Source organism: Vigna umbellata, chromosome 4 (genome assembly GCF_029865625.1).
Source record: "Vigna umbellata cultivar VRB3 chromosome 4, Vumbellata_1.0, whole genome shotgun sequence".
Taxonomy (NCBI): Eukaryota; Viridiplantae; Streptophyta; class Magnoliopsida; order Fabales; family Fabaceae; genus Vigna; species Vigna umbellata.
In genome coordinates this window covers 34,156,689-34,180,825 of record NC_142168.1, presented here as the reverse complement: position 1 = coordinate 34,180,825, position 24,137 = coordinate 34,156,689, and the positions used below count along the sequence as shown (strand labels likewise).

Below are 24,137 nucleotides of genomic sequence, written 5' to 3'. Positions count from 1 at the left end.
TATATATAATTTTTCTAATTTAACTGAGTTAATATTTTTATTTACGTCTTTTTCCTTTACATAAGTTCATTAATAAACTTCAAGTTTGTTAAACATTACTATTATTCCTATTCAAACACTTAGAAGCATAGATGATTAATCAATTCCTCCCTTTAGAAATTTTTTTTTCCTAAACAACACCAGAATTTGAAATATACCATTATTAAATTCCACGTAAAAGGATATTACTTCAATCCCCAACTCAGTAACTTTTTATCTTAAATTTTCTAACAAACCGTTTTACGTGCACGCAAAAAGCTTCTAGACATTATGAACTTATTCTACATATAAACAATTTCTGTTTTATTGTTAACTATGAAAACTTTAAACCATTTTCCATAAGAAGGACAATTAAATGCCTGATCTTTAAACCTACATACATTATGAATTTCTTCTACAGACAATTTTTCCTTTTGTATAATAAAACAAAGAGTAATGATATGTCCTCCTACAATTTTTCTTCCTTCCTTATACAGAGAGCATTTAAAAAGGATTTGTTCATGTTTCTCAAAATCACATTTCTAGTATTTTAAGAGTTTTTTTTCCTTAAAAAAACAAAAAAACAAAACAACAATTTCTCTGTCATTTCCAGTACAGTGACAGTACAACAAACAAAAATGTAGGTCATGCACATTATAAAAAGTGAATACCATCAGACTTAGGGAAAACAAATTCGAATTAACATCAAACACTCTTGCCAATCCAAGGAAGCCATGCTTCTATACGCAGCCATAATAGCATCATTCTTGTGCTCCCTATACTTGTTCCATCGCAGAAGATCTTGCAAACACCCCCTCTTGAGAGATTACCCCATCCTTGGAATGTTGCCACCAATGCTCTCCAACTTGTGGCGTGTTCATGATTTTTTCAAGGAGGTGCTAACAAAACATGGTGACACTGGGGAGTTCAAAGGACCATGGTTCACCGATATGAACTATTTGGTCACTTGTGACTACCTCAACGTGAAACACATGTTGTGCAAGAACTTCGACAACTATGTCAAGGGACATGACTTTCGTGACATTTTCGAACCATTCGGAGATGGGTTTGTCACAGCCGATTCAGAGACATGGAAGTACTTCAGAACCCTTCTCCATTCTTTGATCAAACAAAGAAGGTTCGAAGTGTTTGTTGATCAAACAGTTCAGAAGAAAGTGTACACAAGCCTGCTTCCGATATTGGATCATGCACAACAACAAGGAAGAGTGGTGGATCTTCAAGATATCTTCAACCGATTAACATTCGATAATATATGCTCCACAATCGTAGGGCACGATCCTAAGTGTCTTTCCATTGACTTTCCCGAAGTTGCGATCGAAAAGGCTTTTAATGAGTGTGAAGAGTCGATATTCTACAGACACGTAGTGCCGGGAAGTGTTTGGAAGCTCCAAAAATGGCTCAAAATTGGTCAAGAGAAGAAGATGACAGAGGCGTGCAGAACGTTTGACGATTTCATATATTCATGCATAGCGTCCAAGCGAGAAGAGTTAAGCAAGTGCAGCAGAGAAGAAACGGAGGAAGCTCCTTTTGACTTGCTTACTGTTGGGAAACAACGGTATTTCTGTTTTGTAAATGTGTAAAACTGAGAGTTTTGTATACCATCCGAGAGGGTGAGATTTATTGAGAGATCCTCAGAGAGTGAGAGAAAACACTGTAATCCTACTTTCATAGTGGAGATAATTTTCTGGACTAGGTCCCGTGGTTTTTTCCGAGAGGATTTTCCACGTTAAAATTTCCAGTGTTAATTTTCTCTTTTCTTACGCTTTTATTTTTACGCTTCCGCACAGTGCCCATTTTGGGGTTCACGGAGGAGGGAACAAATACCGCTGTTTCCCAACAGTGGTATCAGAGCTACCGGTTCGAAAAAGTCAGAAATCCTGTGAAACTCAAGATGGAAGGAGACATGTTCAAGCTAACTGCGGATAATTATTCCTACTGGAAGCCGATGATGGAAGATCATCTATACTGCAAGGATTTGTATGAGCCGATCACAAATCTGGAAATTCCGGAAGGGAAGACCGAAAAAGACTGGGAGATTCTGAATCGTAAAGCGGTGGCTATGATTCGGAAATACATCGACAGAAGTCTCTTTGAGCATGTATCGACTTATACCAATGCGTATGAGTTATGGACAAAGCTTGAATCAATGATTCAAAAGAAGACTCCCAGGAACAAAGCTCACCTAGTCAGACGACTCGTAAAGTTGGAGTATTCTGACGACCAGAATATGATCGAGCATCTCAATACCTTCAAAGGTATTGTAAACCAGTTAATGAAAGCTGATATGAAGATTGATGACGAGTTACAAGCTCTTCTACTCCTTAGTTCTCTACCGGAGAGTTGGGACACGTTGGTGGTCACTCTTAGTAACTCAGCACCAGATGGAAAGCTCAGTCTGGATAACATCACAGACAGTTTACTAAATGAAGAATCCAGAAGGAAAGAAAGGGGATCGAGTAGTCACTCAGAAGCCAATGTTGTTGAGAATAGAGGAAGGAGTGAAAACAGAAGCAAAGGAAAACGTGAAAAGTCACGAGGAAGATTCAAGTCTCGTTCCAAAGGTCTGACATGCTTTTATTGTGGAAAAGATGGTCACAAGAAGCAAGAATGTAGATTCCTGAAGAGAGATCAGAAGAATGGAACTGTACACCCTGATATGGTAGATCCCAAAAAGAAGTTGGAGGAAAAGACCACAACAGCGGTGGTATCAAATGATGAGAATGTGTTCCTTATCACTGAGGTAAACTATCTAAATATTGCTTTTGATGATTGCACTTGGATAGTAGATACCGGAGCATCTTTCCATGTTACTCCTCATGAGGGATTCTTCTCATCCTATCAAAAAGGAGACTTTGGAACAGTGAAGATGGGAAATCATGTCACAAGCAAAATTGTGGGCATAGGAGAAGTGACTTTGACGACAGAAAATGGAAACAAACTTGTGCTGAAGGAGGTAAGACATGTACCAGAGATGCGTCTAAACCTTATCTCAGTCGGTAAGCTAGATGATGCTGAAATGAACAACCAGTTTGGAGATGGAAAATGGAAACTTAGCCGAGGAAGCATGATTGTTGCTCGTGGCAAAAAGGAAGGCTCTTTGTATGTCATGCAAGGAAAGATATGCAAAGGAGAGACAAATGTTGCTCAAGAAGAAAGTAAGGAGTTGTGGCACAAAAGACTGGGCCACATGAGCGAGAAAGGATTAGAGATCCTTGCGAAAGATCATCTCCAGAGTATCAAAGGACAACCACTTGAATTATGTGAAGACTGCCTAGCAGGTAAGCAACGTAGAGTGTCCTTCCGTAGATCTGAAAGTGGAAGAAGAAAAGAGCATATTTTGGATCTTGTACACTCAGATGTTTGTTCAACATCTGAAAAGTCCCTTGGTGGTGCTCAATATTTTGTTACCTTCATTGATGACCACTCTAGAAAATTGTGGGTCTATCCATTGAAGAGAAAAGATGAAGTTCTACGAATCTTCAAGGAGTTTCACGCCTCAGTTGAACGTGAAACTGGTAGAAAGTTGAAATGTCTGAGAAGTGATAATGGTGGAGAGTATAGAGGTCCGTTCGAGTACTATTGCAAGACTCATGGGATCAGACATGAGAAAGTACCTCCCAAGACACCTCAGATGAATGGTGTAGCTGAAAGGTTCAACAGAACGATTGCCGAGAAGGTCAGGAGCATGTTGTCTCACGCAAAACTTCCCAAGTCATTCTGGGGGGAGGCAGTGGTGACAGCAGCTGATTTGATCAACTTATCACCATCAAGACCATTAAACGGTAAGATACCAGAAGAAGTATGGTCCGGTAAAAAGGCCTCATATCGCAACTTGAAAGTCTTCGGATGTAAGGCATCTGTTCACATTCCGAAAGATGAAAGAGCAAAGCTCGATGCTAAGGCGAAAGAGTGCATATACCTTGGTTCTCCGAGAGATGAATTTGGTTTCAGATTATGGGATCCTGCAAACAGAAAGATTGTTCGAAGCAGAGATGTGGTGTTCTTTGAAGATCAGACAATCCTAGACATCAAGAAAGTGGAGAAACCAACATTTAAGCTGATAAGTGATCAAAGCCCTATTGTGATGAACAACTTAGGGGGAGAGACTCATCAAGCCGAACCAGAGTTACAACTTGATGAAATGGCTGAAGAAACAGATCAACCTAATCTGACGGAAGATCAACCAATTGAGGATGATCCGCAAGAACCCCAATTGAGACGATCAACAAGACAGAAGCAACCGTCAAGAAGGTATTTTTCAGATGAATATGTTAATTTTACTGATGAAGGCGAACCTCAAAGCTTTGTAGAAGCAATGGAGATGAAAGACAAAGACAAATGGTTGCAAGCCATGGAAGAAGAGATGCAATCCTTAAAGGAAAATCAGACTTATGATTTGGTAGAATTACCAAAAGAAAGGAGAACTTTGCAGAACAAATGGGTGTTCAAGCTCAAGAATGAAGAGAACAACCCAAGCCCAAGGTACAAAGCACGAATTGTCGTGAAGGGGTGCAACCAGAAGAAAGGAATAGACTTCGACGAAATATTTTCACCAGTGGTGAAGATGACATCCATTAGAGCAATTTTCGGTCTGGCAGCAACACTAGACTTGGAGATTGAACAACTGGACGTCAAGACAGCATTCTTACATGGAGACCTAGAAGAAGAAATTTACATGAAGCAACCAGAGGGTTTTGAAGAACCGGGCAAAGAACACTTGGTGTGTCGTCTGAAGAAAAGCCTCTATGGTCTGAAGCAAGCTCCAAGACAATGGTACAAGAAATTCGATTCCTTCATGATCCAACATAATTTCAAGAAGACCTCCGCAGATCATTGCGTGTTTGTGAAGCATTATGAAAATGGTGAGTCCATCATACTTCTCTTGTATGTTGATGATATGTTGATTGTAGGGAAGGACAAAATTAAAATAGCTGCTCTCAAGAAGGCATTAAGCAAGTCTTTTGCCATGAAAGACCTGGGTGCAGTAAAGAAGATACTTGGAATGAAAATCTCCAGAGATCGTTCTAGAAGAATGCTATGGGTATCTCAAGAAGATTATATTGAGAAGATTCTCAAAAGGTTCAACATGCACAATGCCAAATCTGCTCGTGTTCCAATCGCTGGACATTTCAAACTCAGCAAGTCGCAATGTCCAAAGAATGAAGAAGAAAAAGAAGAAATGAGCAAGGTACCCTACTCTTCTGCCGTGGGTAGCCTTATGTATGCAATGGTTTGTACAAGGCCAGATATTGGCTATGCTGTAGGAGTTGTGAGCAGATTCCTGTCAAATCCAGGAAAGGAGCATTGGGAAGCTGTTAAGTGGATACTGAGGTATCTAAGAGGATCTGCCAAAAGAAGCTTGTGTTTTGGCAATGGAGATCTAAAGCTAATCGGATATTCAGACTCAGACATGGCTGGAGATGTCGATTCAAGGAAGTCAACATCAGGTTATCTGATTACTTTTGCAGGGGGAGCTGTTTCTTGGCAGTCAAAGCTACAAAAATGTGTGACATTGTCTACTGCTGAAGCAGAGTATGTAGCGGTGACTGAAGCCTCTAAAGAGATGCTATGGATGAAGAATTTCCTAAGTGAATTAGGACATAATCAAGATGATTATGTGGTGAACTGTGATAATCAAAGTACCATCCATCTAACCAAGAACCCCATGTTCCATTCACGTTCGAAGCATATTGACGTGCGGTATCACTGGATACGAGAAGCGTTGGATGAGAAGAAATTGAAGATAGAGAAAATCCATACAGACTTGAATTGGTCTGACATGATGACTAAGTCAATACCAACCAAGAAGGTTGAAGATTGTTGTCAAGGTGCTGGTGTCATGGTACCTTCCAACTAAGACAAGATGCAAAGATGGGATGAAGGACGGAAGACCCATTTATTTGTTTTATGGGGGAGTTTTGTTGGAATAAAACAAATATTGGGACCCATTCCACTATGAAATGCAGGAGCCATTGTTCCCCATCAGCAAAATAATGCACCAAAATGTCTTCCACTTTTGCTTGCTTTTCCGTAAATTCAGCTCACCACCTCAACAACCATTTTGTTTGTTTTGGCTTTCTCACTTCATAAATTGAGAAGCAAAGCAGTGAAGCAAGATATACAGAGAAGCAAAGCCACTCAATTCAGAGTGAAGAAATCTGGCAGTGAGAGAAGGAGAAAACCACCGTGAGAGAAAGAAGTGAAGCCACGGTAGTGTGAGTGAAAAACAGAGAGAGTCTGTTTTGTAAGTGTGTAAAACTGAGAGTTTTGTATACCATCCGAGAGGGTGAGATTTATTGAGAGATCCTCAGAGAGTGAGAGAAAACACTGTAATTCTACTTTCATAGTGGAATGGGTCCCAATATTTGTTTTATTCCAACACTTACTGCTTTGATCACAGAAGAGAGAGGACGTTTGCATGATGACAAGTTTCTAAGAGATGGTGCGTTTAACTTCTTTGTTGCAGGGAGAGAAACCATGACTTCAGCTCTTACGTGGTTCTTTTGGCTTATTGCTAAACACCCTTTAGTAGAAGCCAAGATTCTTGAAGAGATCAGAGATCATTTTAAGACAGATGAAAAGAAAAACGATGACTGTCGTGACCAAGGTTTTCATGAGGACCATCGTGATCATAATCTTGATCAAGAACAGGATCTGAAGAAATCTGTATCTGGGGAAATTTTAGGCATGAAAGAGGTGAAAAAACTGGTTTATCTGCATGGTGCTCTGTGTGAAGCTCTGAGACTTTTTCCTCCAGTTCCTATTGAACGGAAGCAAGCAGTTAAAGCTGACACTCTTCCAAGTGGGCACAGAGTAAATGGCAATACAATGCTACTGTTTTCTCTGTATGCAATGGGAAGGTGTGAAGAGATATGGGGAAAAGATTGTTTGGAGTTCAAGCCAGAAAGATGGATATCTGAGAGAGGAGAAATTGTTTATGCACCAGCTTATAAATTCATTGCTTTTAATGCAGGACCAAGAATCTGTTTGGGAAAAGACTTGGCGTTTCTCCAAATGAAGATGGTGGCTGCTGCTATTTTGAGGAAGTACTGTTTCATAGTGGAGGAAGGTCATATTGCAACTCCAACACATTCAATTTTTCTTCTAATGAAGAACGGTTTGAAGGGTAGGATAATGAAAAGAGAAGTTTGATGCAATAAAATCTAAATTTGATGGTTGAATTGCTTCTGTTACGTAATTCTGTTTAAGTCTATGTTTTATGAAGTGTTAAGTTCCTTTTTATTGATATAGTTCTAAATTTCTCAGCACATTAATCCGTATTAGAGTTTTAAGTTTTATTTAAGCACTTTTTATGCAAAGGGAGAATAATTATTTAATGTTTTTCTTATCGAGAAAAGTTGTATATTTTCTATAGGAAAATGTTTTTTTAACATTTTTCTTTGAAAACTTTTCTAATACCGCCTAACTCTTGATTGATCCGTTTTAAATATATGTACCAATAAAATAATGACATATAATCTATTGTCAAAAAGTTATTAACATATGATGGTACTTTTTAATATTACTCTAACAAACATTATTTGAACTTATATCTAGAAGGTGTGCTGTCAAAATAGATTGTAACCCGCGAGCCATCCCATCTAATTTAATTTAATTATTTATTATTTTTTGTTCCAATATTATTAGTTAACATTTTTTTATTATATTGTAGATGATAAAGAAGAAGATGTTTCAAGAGAGAAAAATATTATAAATATATTCTATTCAAGACTCTAATATTATAAATGGACAAGTGATACAAAAAGTATCAATATTAAAAACTTATTTGTTCGCCTTTTGTACATGTTTTTGGTTACGCTTTGATAATATAGTACTTTTATTTATTTATTTTGAATTGTCTTTGGAGTTTAACATATATTTAGCGTGACGTTTATTTAGATTTGGATTAAAAAAATTATAATTTTTTATTTTAAAAAAACTTATAATTAAATGAGACAGTGAACCAATCTGTTTAACTCACCAACCCATGGTGGGTGGGCCAGGTTCAAATTTTTTTAGCTCGCTAATAAGTGAATCGGGTTAAGTTGACTCACTAAGTGACCAACTAGTAAGTCAGACTAAGTTGAGCTGGATTACCAGTTTTAATAGCTCTATCTAGAAGGGTGAGTTAAATTAATAAGCATATACGTGACATATTCAATAGTGTACAACTAAAAACAGGTGAGTCTCCCTCCACTTCTCTATTTGCACCTCCAAAATTTCAACTCTGTCATATGTTATTTCCATTAAGAACCAACAAATTTATGAGAGTTGAAAATTTGAAAGCTAAGTTTATAAAAATAATATTAAAAGATAAAGTATGTTAAAAGGATTTAAAAAATAATTGAAATCTTAATTGGCTTTCGAAAGTTAGTGAGGTGCTAATTCGATTTTGATTTTAATTAGCTTTTGAAAGCTGGTCAAGGTTTCTTATTTTTTTAATTTTTTTTATTTTAGTTTAGTTTTTTCTTTTGTTTTTTATAATAATAAAAAACATATTAAAAAAATTAAAAACAAAATTAAAAAAAATATTATTATTATTGTTAAATAAAAAACAAAAAAAGTAAACTAAAATAAATAAATAAAATTAAAAAATAATAAAGAACTTTAATCGACTTTTCAAAACTAATTAAAACTTCACGGACTTTAGAAAGTCGATTAAAGTTTTAAATGTTTTCGAAATCTGTAAAACTCTTAATCAACTTTCGAAATCCATTAGTTGTTAGGGTAGAACAAAAGTTTTGGAGGTGTAAGAAGAAAATAAAGAGGTACAGGGAGAAACATCCTTAAAAACAAAGAGTATAGTTAGGATTGTTTCAAAATTATTTTTTAACTTGTGTTGTTAATTATTTGTTAACTTAATGTAATTCGGTAGAAAACTCAAATAGATTATATTATTTTGTAAATTTGGATTCGATCTTGTAATTCGTCTTTACTTCAAATTTTGATACGTTTTAATGTTCAAAAATTAAGGTTAAATAGATATAATTCTTCTAATTTAACTGAGTTAATTTTTATCAAGTGTCAAATATATTTCAGAATGATATTTAGGTTATTTATATCATTTGACACATTGCAGGTCAATTGTCAGTATGAAATATTGTTTGATAAATTTAAAAATTTAGAATCCTTAATTAAGAAAATTATATTAATTTATTTGTAAAGTTTGAAATCTAAAAGTATATATCAAACTTTAGAATAGAAATAAATTACAATTTCACATCATTAAAGTTAAAGACATATATAACTATTTTTTTTCTACATCCTAGCAGCAAGTATATATATAGTTTGAATTTCAAACTATAAAACCATACATGTTTTAACTCAAGCACTACTCAACTTACAACTTCTTTTTCCGATTTATAGGATAACAATAGATCATTGTTTCTACATCAATAAATAACATATATCAATGTACAGTTATAACGATAAGGAATATGTTTAGGTCTTAAAAATAAAAGACAATTATATGGTACAAGACAACATAATGCAGCTTACACTGCTGGAAGAGGTATCCTCAAACACCAACTATTTTCTTCCAACAGTGTTGAGGAGGTCGTTATGCATGCAACAAGTAGAAGCACATGATGATTCCTATAATGATTTGAGTCGAATGTTTGATACTTAGCAAAATTTCATCATGAGATTCTTGTCTCATAAACACAAAGTTGTCTTCAACAGTTACTTATAGATAAATATGTACATTATTATGACTTTGTTACTTATAGACAAACTTCTATAAATTTTATGTTTGTTTGAATTGAGTATAAATAATTTGTGATGTTTGTCCGAGATTATATTTATGTTAGTTTGGACTTTATTATTTAGTTGACATTATTACCTTTGCATTGCCTTTTGTTTAACACACAAAGAAAATACAATCCATTAGTTTCGAAATTATCACTGCATTTATTGACAAAATTTATAAACGGATAAAACCGTATATAAAATCTTGTACTCAAGTCATCATAAAGAAAATAAATGCTTATACATTTTTTCTAGTTTCTTACAGATATTAACAGTAAGTAATTTTTTTTTATATAATAATCAATTAAAAGTGTGTTAAACATTCCAATTATTCCTATTCAAACAGCTAGAAACATAGATAATTACTAAATTCCTTTGTTTAGAAAAGTCTTTTTCCAAAACAACAACATAAATTTGCAAACCATTATTCAATCCACGTAAAAAGATATTACTTCAGTCCCCACCTCAGTAATTTTTTATCTTAAATTCTCTAACAAACCGTTTTACGTGCACGCAACAAGGTTCTAGACATTATGAACATATTCTACATATAAACAATTTTTGTTTTTTATGTCAATTATGAAAACCTTTAAACCATTTTCCATAAGAACGACAATTAAATGCCTGACCTTTAAACCTACATACATTATGTATTTCTTCTACACACAATTTGTCCTTTTGTATAATAAAACAAAGAGTAATGCTACGTCCTCCTACAATTTTTCTTGCTTCCTTATAAAGAGAGCATTTAAAAAGGATTTGTTTATGTTTCCATTTGTATAATAAAACAAAAAGTAATGATATGTCGTCCTACAATTTTTCTTGCTTCCTTAAAAAGAAAGCATTTAAAAAGGATTGGTTTATGTTTCTGAAAATCCCATTTCTAGTATTTTAAGAGCTGTTTTTTTCCTTAAGAAAACACACATAGAAGAGAAAACAAAACAACTATGTTTCTCTGTCATTTTCAGTACAGTGACAGTATAACAAACAAAAATGTAGGTCATGCACATTATAAAAAGTGATAACAATCAGACTTAGGGCAAAACCAATTCGAATTAACATCAAACACTCTTGCCAATTCAAGGAAGCCATGCTTCTATATGCAGCCATAATATCATCATTCTTGTGCTCCCTATACTTGTTCCATCGCAGAAGATCATGCACACACCCCCTCTTGAGAGATTACCCCATCCTCGGAATGTTGCCACCACTGCTCTTCAACTTGTGGCGTGTTCATGATTTTTTCACGGAGGTGCTAACAAAACATGGTGGCACTGGGGAGTTCAAAGGACCATGGTTCACCGATATGAACTATTTGGTCACTTGTGACTCCCTCAAAGTGCAACACATGTTGTGCAAGAACTTCGACAACTATGTCAAGGGACATGACTTTCGTGACATTTTCGAACAATTCGGAGATGGGTTTGTCACTGCCGATTCAGAGACATGGAAGTACATCCGAAACCTTCTCCATTCTTTGATCAAACAAAGAAGGTTCGAAGTGTTTGTTCATCAAACCGTTCAGAAGAAGGTGTACACAAGCTTGCTTTCGATATTGGACCATGCACAACAACAAGGAAGAGTGGTGGATCTTCAAGATATCTTGAATCGATTCACATTCGATAACATATGCTCCACAATCGTAGGACACGATCCTAAGTGTCTTTCCATTGACTTTCCCGATGTTGCAATCGAAAAGGCTTTTAATGAGTCTAAAGAGTGGATATTCTACAGACACGCAGTGCCGGGAAGTGTTTGGAAGCTCCAAAAGTGGCTCCAAATTGGTCAAGAGAAGAAGATGACGGAGGCATGCAAATCGTTTGACGATTTCATATATTCATGCATAGCGTCCAAGCGAGAAGAGTTAAGCAAGTGCAGCAGAGAAGGAATGGAAGAAGCTCCATTTGACTTGCTTACAGCTTTGATCACAGAAGAGAGAGGACGTGTGCATGATGACAAGTTTCTAAGAGATGCTGCGTTTAACTTGTTTGCAGCAGGGAGAGAAACCATTACTTCAGTTCTTACATGGTTCTTTTGGCTTATTGCTAAGCACCCTATAGTGGAAGCCAAGATTATTGAAGAGATCAGAGATAATTTGAAGACAGATGAAAAGAAAAATGATCATGGTTTTCTTGAGGACCATCGTAATCATAATCTTGATCAAGAACAGGATCTGAAGAAATCTGTATCTGGGGTAGTTTTAGGCATGGAAGAGGTGAAAAAGCTGGTTTATCTGCATGGTGCTTTGTGTGAAGTTATGAGACTTTTTCCTCCAGTTCCTATTGAACGGAAGCAAGCAGTTAAAGCCGACACTCTTCCAAGTGGGCATAGAGTAAATGGCAATACAATGATAATCTTTTCTCCGTATGCAATGGGAAGGAATGAAGAGATATGGGGAAAAGATTGTTTGGAGTTCAAGCCTGAAAGATGGATATCTGATAGAGGAGAAATAGTTTATGCAGCAGCTTACAAATTCATAGCTTTTAATGCAGGACCAAGAATCTGTGTGGGAAAAGACTTGGCCTTTGTTCAAATGAAGATGGTGGCTGCTGCTATTTTAAGGAAGTACTGTTTCAAAGTGGAGGAAGGTCATGTTGCAACTCCAACACATTCAATTGTTGTTCTCATGGAGAACGGTTTGAAGGGTAGGATAATGAAAAGAGAAGTTTGATGCAACAAAATCTAAATTTGATTGTTGAAGTCCTTGTGTTACGTAATTCTGTTTAAGTCTATTTTTTATGCAAGTGTTTAAGTTCTTTTTTATTCATCTTGTTCTAAAGTTTCACCTTATATATTTTAATGTCTTCAGTGAAAGGTGAGAAAAGTTTAGTTAAAATAAAATTCTCAGCACATGAATCTGTATGTCAAAGTTTTAAGTTGTATTATTAAGTCCTTTTTATGCAAAGGGAGAATAATTATTATGAGTTTTTCTTATGGGGAAAAGTTGTATACTTTTAATAAAACTCAAACAAACATTGTTTTAAACTTTGATCTAAAAGGGTGGTTTCAATTAGGGAGCTTATGAGACATATTCTATCATTTACAATTAAATAAAGTTCTTAAAATGTACCTTTCTTATTTTTCAAAGTGGTAGGTTATTAGCAAGAGAAATGTTGCTGACAAAATCGAAAACAAAAAAAGAGGGAAATCTCGTTTTGTGAAATTTTTGAGAAAAATAGTGAATTCATGGTTGCATGTAACAGTAGTGGTTGAAAACTGTTTGAACAATTAGTATGAGAGGTGGAGACTGATGGTGGTAATTATTTTGCAGATGGCACCTAAAAGAAAAGCAGTCGATGACATTCCTTCCTGCAATAAAGGAAAAACCACCACTACTCTATCTAAGGGCACCAAGTCCTGTGGTTGAAACTTTTGAGGATTCTTCCACTCTAATGCCCTTACCACCAATAACAATGCTGAGAACTAGAATCAAGCATACAACTCCTGCTCACAAAGGTAGGGGAGCACGTCCAAGCCATGTTGCTGCTTTCAATTGGTAGAACAGCCAACGCTGCAACTCCCACTTCAGCCACTGCTAACACGTCTGTGTCACCAACCTCCACTCAAACCCCAAGAGAACCTGCAGCAATAACTCATGGAAGGGGTCCATTTCCAATGAACCAGTGGGATAGAATCATGTTCCAAACAAGGTCAAAACACCGGAGGTTTTCGGACTTGGAGAGGTTCATCATGACTGAAAGGAATTGAGGTGCTGCTTAGTGAATATGATAAATTCCAATGAGCCTTGGAGGCACATGGAGAAACTTGTAAAGCCTACTTATTACTACAATGAAATTATTGTTCGAGAGTTCTATGTCAATGCCTATTCTCACCGGCACTTTGATAAAAATAGATTTTCCTTTATAGTCAAGCCACGTTACAAGCCAACAAAAACCTTAGTAATTCATACCAATTGTGTGTAGGTAATAATTGAAGACAAGGTACAAATTTTGGAAAGAACTTGCAAGTGTTGTGAACGAGGAAAAACACTAAATAATGGAGAGGCTAAAATATAAATAGACATATTGAAAACACGAGTGAATTTACATAATCTTAAATTGTGAAAACTTGTTCTCTGAAAAAGAGTTGAAAGGATTCATGTTTGACCTAGTTTTCAATGCCTAAATTGAAAGAAAACAATTGGATTTAGTCCTTTGGCTAACTTTGAATGCAAATATGTTTTGAATTTTTTACATTTTTCCTTGTTTCAAGGCAAACAATGTCTAAAGTTGAGTGCGTTGATAAATATCCAATACGAGTTAATTTTGAGATTAATTTGATACTATATTTGATTTTGTTAAAATTCTGTATAAATCACCTTAGTTTAGCTTATTTTACAGTTCTTGATATCAATAGAGAGTCAAAGTGGAAAAATAAAGAAAATAAATAAAATTCAAGTAATTCTGAACAAAACTAACACTGGTGAGCAATAAAATTGAGGCTTGTGCCACACAAGCAAACTTACTGCAAAGGGAAACCTCAAGCATTGATCCTGAGACTAAGCCATAAAGACTCATTCTCAGTTATCTCAAGGGCTACAACACCAAGATGTAACCCTTTATAACTCTCTTGTACTGGTCCTATTTTATTTTTCCAAGTATGTTTTTATTACATGTTTGTGAATTAGTTTATTTCTATTGTTGGATTATATGATCACTTATCTTATTTCAGTAGCTTGGGATTAAGTGGGATCTAGTTCTAAGTTGTGGTCTAACTAATTCGTTTTCTGCCTTTAGATGCTAGGAATAAATCTAAGTTCTAGCTAGTTATAGAGTCTTAATCTTAATGTAAGTGATCCATTCAAGCAATCATTGAGGAATCATATTGAAATTTGGTGATTTTAGGCTCTAGGTGTCAAAAATAGACTTGGACTTACATTGAAAGAGAACTCTCAAATCATGAATAATTGTATCTTTATAAATAATGACTAAATCACTACAAGAGAGGTACAAAGTGAAGAAATCTAGTTTCAATACAATTTTATTATCTTGAAGTCAACCTTTATAATCAAAATTGTTTTAGTAGTTTTACTCCTTTAAATCAACTTTATTTCCTTGCATCAAATCTGTTTTCACATTTCTTGTTCACCTTTTCCACTATTTCATTCAAGTCAAACCAATTTAAAATCTTGTGTGTTCTGCCAAATCTTTGTTGAAACAACACTTAATTACTACAAATTATCAAGTATACTTGTTGAAAAAATTGATTGCTTTGGAACATACCATTAGTGTTGGGCGGGGTCGACTTCTTCCTTGGCGAGGACAACATGTTGGCACTGAGTGCCTCTTCCAAGATTTTGGCTCACGACACACTAAGTAGAGTGTAATTACTGAATAAAGGTCCCTTGGGTCGTTCTTTACTCCAAGATTCGTGGGGTTTCCTAAACAACTTATTAATCGCTCCTTTCTTATCTCTTTTTGATTACTTTACACACATATTCATGCAAAAATCCTTTATCTCCTCTACCTGCATGAACTAGGCCTCTCATTGCCTAAGCTCATCCAGATTCTCGACAGGCTTTATACATAAGCTATTGGCAAACTGTCCTAATCGTAGTACCGTGATCATATGGTGCATAGCCACGTCAAGACTAAGGTTCCTAATTTGGAATGATACTTTCCAAAATCATTCCATGAAGTCCTGTAGGGATTCATTTTTCTCCTGTCTAACATTGACTAAGGCAATTAATTTTAGATTATCGGGTCGGTTGGCGGCAAACTAAGCTCGAATCTCGATTGCATGGTTGCGAAGCAGTCCACAAAATTGGTCGATAAAAAGGAATACCAAGCCAAGGCTTCTCCCTTTAAAGAGGTAGGGAAAACTTTTCACCATATGATGTCATTCTTCATTTACAAGGACATTTGGTTCATGAATATCCTAATGTTCTCGTCTAAGTCAACAAACCCATCATACAAGTCAAATACATGCATCCTCCAATTGTCGAACAAAGGAGTCTCCATGATCCCATCGTGGACGAGAGTAGACTACTTGTATCAACAATCACTACGGACGGGTCATGGTCTTTGCTTGTCTTGAAGCTACTTTTTTTGAATCATTTAGTATGGTTCATCCTGAGGCTTCTTTGTCGGTCTTGAAAGGGTTGGGGTGGATTGCACGAGATCTTTACCATCTTTCTCTAGTCTAATGATCGCATTCTCAGCTCGCAACACCTTATACTTCTTTTACTTATCATCCATTTGTCTTTGCATCCTCTGCATCATCTCCTTCAGATTCATCTGATCATCAAAGATTCCTTTAGCACAATGTTACTCGCTATGTTTCTAGTGGTTACCATATAGGCTTAAGGAATCTTACTCAAGTGTACAATAGGCACTCAAATGTTTTAGGTTTGGAGTCCAACATTCATTTAAAACAATTTTTTTATTTTCACACTTCAATGTTGTCTTCTTGTAAGGTAATTTATTGACCAATTGGTACTCAAATACTAAAGTTATTTCAAATTCAATCAATTAAAACAGCTAATGTTGTAATAAAAACATAATAAATGTGTCAACAATCATACTTTAACGTACCCTTATAGTTTTCTCTATTAACTTTCAATTAAGGTCGGCTTACTTATGATCCACTTCTCTTTAAATCTAATTACTAATTTATTTATATTCATTAATGTTTAACTAATTTGAACTGTAATCAATCAATTTTTTTCATGCTTCGAACAGTCGGTCACATTATTGCGACCGTATGTACCGATCGATGTTGATGATAACAATGAATAATCTTGGCGTTGGAACTACATATGAGTCTACATCATACATCATGAATGATAATTTGTTAGTATCAAGACTGACTCTAATTAATGTCAACTAAGCCGACAATCATTAATTTTTAAACTTTTTATAAAAATAATATAAAGTTCTTTTATTTTAAAATTTATTTAATATATTAAAAAAAATCTAGTAGTATATGTATTATCCCTTATTAATTTCAAGTAACAATTTATTTTTCCGCAAAGACAAGTAACATTGTGTGGGAATTATTCATGTTATGATATAATATTTTTTTCGTTGAGCTACGTGCAAGGCTTTGATTTTACTCATTCACTGCCACATAAATAAGAACAAAAACTGGGAAATGTAAGGCAGTGCCACCTCAATGGTGATTCATGATATCAGAATAAAACTAAGGCACTACCATTTCTCATGAACTCTTTCTGGGTTATTTCGGAACCCTCACTCTTTACTTTTCCTATCATGTTTGAATCCTCACAATAAAATTCTATATCTATTTTTTCAAATTATTTCTATAATTTGTGTGAAAACCTCCATTACAGAGATCAGTTTGATGAGCCTGTGGATATTTATAACACATTAATTGCACATGACGCCATTGAATTTCTATACGTGCTGCATACTTCAGAGACGGAAGTATTCTTAAATGTGACAGCTATTTTCTCCTTTTTCCAATCACTATTTTTTATTTGGACAATGATAAACGAACATAGATTTTCCTACCACATTTGAATACAACGAACGTGTCATTTTCAGTACATTAACACAAAGAAAACGATACGTGTTATTTAAAATGTTATAAAAAATATATATATGTCAAAATATCTTTTTGGTTTTCATTTTATACGAGACAGAAAAACATAACACAATACAAAAAGTTATAAAAGCATGTACACAAACTTTAAATATAGCTATTGAAATCAAGAATTTTAAGAAAATTTGATCTATTAATTCATGAAAACAAATATATATGTTCTTTATACATAGTCACAAATCACACACAGATGTCAAGCAATCTGCATTTTAAAAACTCTAAGTTCATGCATACACAAGCACAGCTAAGTTTTGATATGGCCATGCTTCTCTACGTATTCATAATAGCATCAGTTTTTTCCTTTGTATATTTCTTCCATTGTAGAAGATTTTCCAAACACTCCCTCTTGGTTGATTACCCCATCCTTGGCATGTTACCCACCGTGATCTTCAACTTGTGGCGAGTTCATGATTTTCTCACGGAGGTGCTAACAAAACATGGTGGCACCGGGGAGTTCAAAGGGCCATGGTTCACCAAAATGAACTATTTGGTCACTTGTGACTCCCTCAACGTGCAACACATGCTGTGCAAGCGCTTCGACAACTACATCAAAGGATCCGAGTTTCGTGAGATTTTCGAACCCTTCGGAGATGGGGTTGTCACTGCCGATTCAGAGACATGGAAGTACTTCAGAACCGTTCTCCATTCTTTGATCAAACAAAGAAGGTTCGATATGTTTGTTGATCAAACCGTTCAGAAGAAAGTGTACACAAGCCTGCTTCCGATATTGGATCATGCACAACAACAAGGAAGAGTGGTGGATCTTCAGGATATCTTCAACCGATTCACATTCGATAACATATGCTCCACAATCGTAGGGCACGATCCTAAGTGTCTTTCCATTGACTTTCCCGAAGTTGCGATCGAAAAGGCTTTTAATGAGTGTGAAGAGTCGATATTCTACAGACACGTAGTGCCGGGAAGTGTTTGGAAGCTCCAAAAATGGCTCCAAATTGGTCAAGAGAAGAAGATGACAGAGGCGTGCAGAACGTTTGACGATTTCATATATTCATGCATAGCGTCCAAGCGAGAAGAGTTAAGCAAGTGCAGCAGAGAAGAAACGGAGGAAGCTCCTTTTGACTTGCTTACTGCTTTGATCACAGAAGAGAGAGGACGTTTGCATGATGACAAGTTTCTAAGAGATGGTGCGTTTAACTTCTTTGTTGCAGGGAGAGAAACCATGACTTCAGCTCTTACGTGGTTCTTTTGGCTTATTGCTAAACACCCTTTAGTGGAAGCCAAGATTCTTGAAGAGATCAGAGATCATTTTAAGACAGATGAAAAGAAAAACGATGACTGTCGTGACCAAGGTTTTCATGAGGATCATCATGATCATAATCTTGATCAAGAACAGTATCTGGAGAAATCTCTATCTGGGAAAGTTTTGGGCATGCAAGAGGTGAAAAAGCTGGTTTATCTGCATGGTGCTTTGTGTGAAGCTCTGAGACTTTTCCCTCCAGTACCCATTGAACGGAAGCAAGCAGTTAAAGCCGACACTCTTCCAAGTGGGCATAGAGTAAATGGCAACACAATGATAATGTTTTCTCTGTATGCAATGGGAAGGTGTGAAGAGATATGGGGAAAAGATTGTTTGGAGTTCAAGCCAGAGAGATGGATATCTGATAGAGGAGAAATTGTTTATGCTCCAGCTTACAAATTTATAGCTTTTAATGCAGGACCAAGAATCTGTTTGGGAAAAGACTTGGCCTTTGTTCAAATGAAGATGGTGGCTGCTGCTATTTTGAGGAAGTACTGTTTCAAAGTGGTGGAAGGTCATGTTGCAACTCCAACACATTCCATTGTTCTTCTAATGAAGAACGGTTTGAAGGCTAGGATTATGAAAAGAGAAGTTTGATGCAGCAAAATCTGAATTTGATGGTTGAATCTCTTGAGTTACGTAATTCTATTTAAGTCTATTTTTTATGTAACTGTTTAAGCTCCTTTTTATTGATCTTGTTCTAAAGTTTGACCTTATATATATATTAATGTCCTTAGTTCAAGGTGAGAAAAGTTTAGTTAAAACAAAATTGTCAGCACATTGATCTGTATGTCAAAGTTTGAAGTTGTATTTAAGTCCTTTTTATGCAAAGGGAGAAGAATTATTAAGATTTTTTCTTATGAAATGTTGTATACTTTTAATAAAACTGAAACAAACATTCTTGGAACTTAGATATACAAGGTTGGGTTCAATTAACGAGCTTATGAGACATATTCTATAATGTAAAATTAAATAATTAAACTTATTTACCTGCACCTTTCTTATTTTTCAAAGTGGTAGAAGCGTTGGCGGGGCTAGCAAGACAAGTATTCATATGTGAGATTACAGTGACAATAAATTATATTTTAAGTTGTTTTGAACTAGCTTTAGGACTAAAAGTTAACTTCTTTAAAGCATCATGATGTTTTAACAACTTCTTTTAAAAACTTTTTAATAATAGATTATATATCATTCAGTATCAAAAATTGTAAAAAAAATGGTTAAAAACCATTTTTCCTTTTGAAAGGAACAAAGGTGGATACTTAAAAGAAGATTAAGTCAGAAATCTTGTGTATTCTCACACACTCAGATTTTCTCCGTCAAAAGATAGGATATATGCATACAGAAAAATGTATTTTTAACAATTTTTTTAAGAACAACCTATATGCATATTAAATATGCGAACTAATAAAATAATAACACTTGTCAAAAAATTGTTAAAATATCATTTTTCATGCGTACAAAAGATGAGCTGATAGGATAAAGACAGAGACAAAACATTATAAATTTTTCCTATATACGGCTCAGTACAGTTTTCTGTTGTACATTTTTCTGTTGTACAGTTTTCTGTTGTACAGCACATGTGTTGTCTGTTTTGCCATTTTCATTTGTTTAAAAAATAAGTGAATTGAATTTAAAATCTAAAATTATAGATTTAGATTTAGATAAATCTATTTAGACTGACTTAAAACAATATAAATTAAAATGATTACAAATTTAATTTCAAAATTTGGATACTTTACCTGCTTTAAATTTCTTCATCATTTAATCCTTGCAGTGGTGGATGATGATTTAGAGCAACAACAATCCCAAATGTCTTGTGATAAGACTAAAATTTCTAGTCCCAGGATTTTGAAATTGAACATATATGGTAGATACTTCCCCCAATGAGCTCTTGTATTGATTTGAGGGACATTCTTACAAGAGATGAATTTCTGCTGTTCTCTCTTTTGAGGAAGTGGGGACGTTATAAAAGTTGAATTCATGGCTTTGATAAATGTTCTTCAACTTGCTTGGAACACATACTACAGACTAACTCAACGTGAGAAGGATAACCAATTTTTTTCTTGGCTTATGAAAAAAGAAAAAGTGTATTGAATTCTTCCTTTCAAACAAATAAATCACACTAAATTTTGAAAGATAATTATGATGAAAAAAATTTATGAGTTTGCATATTTGATTATTATGCTTTTGGTAGAAAGCCCAAAGTAATAATTTTTAAGAAATAGACTTTAAGTCTTAAAATAATATACACAACAAACAATAAATTTCATTAGAATAGATTTTAATCCGCTTGTAAAATAAAATTTGTATATATTTATATATTCTAAATTAGTCTTATTTTTAGTCGATGTAAAAGTTCGAACAATAATATTAAGGGTTAAATATGTTTTTGATCCCTAAACTATGATGCGATTTTATTTTTTGTCCAACGACGTTAATATTTTTCTAACGTGACTAACTGTATGTGACATAACCTACAACATATAATAACACTCACTCTCACATGTTTAATTTTATTTTTGAATTAAAATTAACTTTTTAAAAGGGAATGGATAAAAATGAATCAAAGTTTCAAAAAGAAACGAAAATTAAAATTGCTTAATAATTTGAGGACCAAAAACATATCTAACCCCTGATATTAATTGAATCAAATAAAATTCTATCAAACGTAATTTTTTTCTTTTTCAAGCGTGTAATGAAAATGAATGTAATCTTCAAATTATTGATTTAATTGAACACAACTTTTTTGAAAGGAAACTTAAAGTTATCGCAAAACTTGGATTTATCAAGCCAAGTTTAATTTAAAAAGATGCATAAAACTCAGTTTAGTACTCTAAAAAAAATAGTATAGTTGTTTCAAAACTATTTGTTAACTTGTGTAGTTAATTATTTACAACTTAATTCTGTAATTGCGTAAAAACACTCAAATACATGATATTATTTTTTAAATTTGGATATGAAATTATAATTTATTTTTGTCTTAAATTTTAATATATTTTAGTTTTAAAATTTTAAAATTTTAAAATTAAATAGATATAATTCTTTTGATTTAACTGGATTGTTTTTTTAAGATGTGAAAGTAATTCAAGATAATATTTGAACGGCTCAAATATTAATATAAAATATCATTTAACAAATAAAAAAACAATATTTTTAAACTAAAAAATTATATAATTCATTTTTAAAATTTGAAAACTAAAATATATTAATTTTTAGGACAAAAATAAATTATAATTTTACGTCATAGGAATTAAAAAGCATATTTAACTGCAAAAGAATATATATATATAACTTTTTTATCTGCTTCCTAGCAGCAACTATACAGTTTGAATTTCAAACTCCAAAACCAGGCTTTAACTTAACTTGTAACTTCTTTTTCTGGTTTATGGGACAATGTAAAATTATTATAATATTTAGGTCTTAAAATTATGATGGTTTTAGGTTAAAATTAATGATTAGAAGGTGTAAATGTACGGGAGTTTTTATGGCTCATAATGCTTGAGGACCACTTTCATAAATCCCGCATGGCGACAGTGTTATCTTTTATTGAAGTTCATGTACTATTTTCTTCTTTATCTTTTCAAACTGACGTATCTCATTTTTAACTTGGAATAATAGGAATATATGGCACTTTTTGTTTTCCATATTTTCTAAAAAATAATAATACTTCCGTCACATATTTTGCATTTATTTCACATATTATATAAAAATAAAATAAATATAAAAAATAAAATTTTATGCTTTTTTTTTAAAAAATTAAAAATAATATTAAATAAATATAAAAAATTATGTGTCTCAAAATATTACGTGAAACATTATTAATCCTATCACTATTTTTATTTGCATAACGCAAAATCTAGAAAACAACCTGTTATATTCGTACAGAAACTCATCAACTATTTGTACCAAGATGAAAAACATTGAAGACGGACACTTTTATGTGAGACCCTGGAAAATAACGTACGCTGGAGTACACGTGGTAGCTGGAGAACGAGACACCTCAACAACGTACGTGGCAGTCGCAGGAAGAAGCATTTCAACAGCGGACTCCAGGTGTCGCGCTGCATGGAGTCTGGAGTGGAGAGTGCAGTGCAGTTTGCGTGTCACTCGGAGAACGTGACATTTCATTATTGAACGCCAGGTGTCATGACCGATGGGAGTCAGGAATCAGTAGTGGAAAGCACGTGTCCGCCGAAGAGAAGGCGTTCGTTCGGCGCTGGAAGCAAAACTGAAATTTCTCAGAAAAATGTTCCACTCTCTGCACGCAACCCCTTTTTTCGATTTCTGAAGAGAACCTTTCTCTCCTCCTTCTCTCTGCATTTTCTTAACCTTCCCTCTAAGAAAACACCCGTTTCATCTACTCTACTCACCGTTCAGACACCGTGGAAGCATTCCCGGAGTCTCAAGCTCCATCTTGAACCGATTTGGTTTCCAGTTTGAGCTGGTAAGTCTTCTCCCCTTAGTCGTTAGTTCTTTGTTGCATGCAAGCCACGTTTTGGTTTCATTCGAGGGTGTAGTCTAAGTTATCTTGGTTTCTTATTGTTTGGTTTAGTTTGGAAGAGTGAGTGGGCATTGAGAGTAAAAGAGATCTTAGTACCGTGAAGTGAGAATTATCCTGAAGGACGTACGTTCACACTAGAGGTAAGGGAAGCTTATATATTTAATTTATACTTGTATGATTGCATGAAGGCATGATATGGGTTGTTTGTATGAAATATATGTATATGTGCTGTTCTGGATCTGCATGAACGAACCCTGTTGTGCTGTATGAATATATTTTTTGTTGGTTGAAATGCATGTTGAATCGGATTCGTATGAAAGATGTATGACTATAGTATGGTTGAATTTATTAATTTGATGAAATCTGTATAGTATGAGAATTAATCCTGGATATGAAAATTACGAAGTAAGAATCACATGAGAAATAGTGAGTTAACTTAGTTGAAAATCTGGATCTGATAAATTCCCTATGATAAATTACGATCGTCATCGAATGGTCTTACACCGTTCGGTTTCCCTGAAAAAGACTTAGAGTTGAATTCTTTCATTTGGGAAGGGTTCGGTTTGAGAACGAGCGTCTTTATTTGAATTACTATGTTTGAGCGTTCGGCTCCACATAGAGTTGTCGTACGCCTTAAATTTAATAATATTGCATTAAGTAGCGTTCGGTCTTATACTGAACGTTCGTCCTAAATAACGTTCGGTCTTATACTGAACGTTCGTCCTAAATATCGTTCGGTCTTATACTGAACGTTCGTCCTAAATATCGTTCGGTCTTATACTGAACGTTCGTCCTAAATATCGCTCGGTCTTATACCGAAGCGTTCGTCCTAAATAGCGCTCGGTCTTATACCAAGCGTTCGTCATGATTGGGGCTCGGTCATCTACCTAGCGTTCGCATTAATGAAGCGTTCGGTCTTAGATTGAACGCTCGTCCTTATAATTGATTTCTTAACGAACGTAAATAGCGTTCGTCCTAAATGGCTAGTAATTGTATATTGGCGCGTTCGGTCATTGACTGACAGAC

At 34.6% G+C, this 24,137-nt stretch overlaps 1 protein-coding gene and 2 pseudogenes across 3 annotated transcripts; all 3 read left to right on the top strand.

Moving 5' to 3' along the window:
* Positions 1 to 723: 723 nt before the first annotated feature.
* LOC124842600 (alkane hydroxylase MAH1-like) lies at positions 724 to 7,285 on the top strand. 3 transcript variants are annotated; one of them, XM_088111660.1, is made up of 4 exons: positions 724 to 1,580; positions 3,419 to 3,425; positions 6,443 to 6,616; positions 6,695 to 7,285. In XM_088111660.1, exons 1-4 carry the CDS (start codon positions 753 to 755, stop codon positions 7,189 to 7,191), a joined length of 1,506 nt encoding a protein of 501 aa, XP_087967786.1. In that variant the 5' UTR covers positions 724 to 752; the 3' UTR covers positions 7,192 to 7,285. The 3 variants fall into 3 exon arrangements, with proteins under 3 accessions (XP_087967786.1, XP_087967785.1, XP_047175071.2); XM_088111659.1 differs by lacking the exon at positions 3,419 to 3,425 and adding an exon at positions 3,827 to 3,838 and having other exon boundaries at positions 724 to 1,534; positions 6,387 to 7,285; XM_047319115.2 differs by lacking the exon at positions 3,419 to 3,425 and having other exon boundaries at positions 724 to 1,573; positions 6,420 to 7,285.
* Positions 7,286 to 10,834: 3,549 nt separating this feature from the next.
* On the top strand, positions 10,835 to 12,720 carry LOC124842601 (alkane hydroxylase MAH1 pseudogene; annotated as a pseudogene).
* Positions 12,721 to 17,460: 4,740 nt separating this feature from the next.
* On the top strand, positions 17,461 to 19,472 carry LOC124842599 (alkane hydroxylase MAH1 pseudogene; annotated as a pseudogene).
* Positions 19,473 to 24,137: the final 4,665 nt, after the last annotated feature.

Excerpts from the sequence above, each read along its gene's own strand:
- LOC124842600 (XM_088111659.1), top strand. The coding sequence starts at position 753 with ATGCTTCTATACGCAGCCATAATAGCATCATTCTTGTGCTCCCTATAC.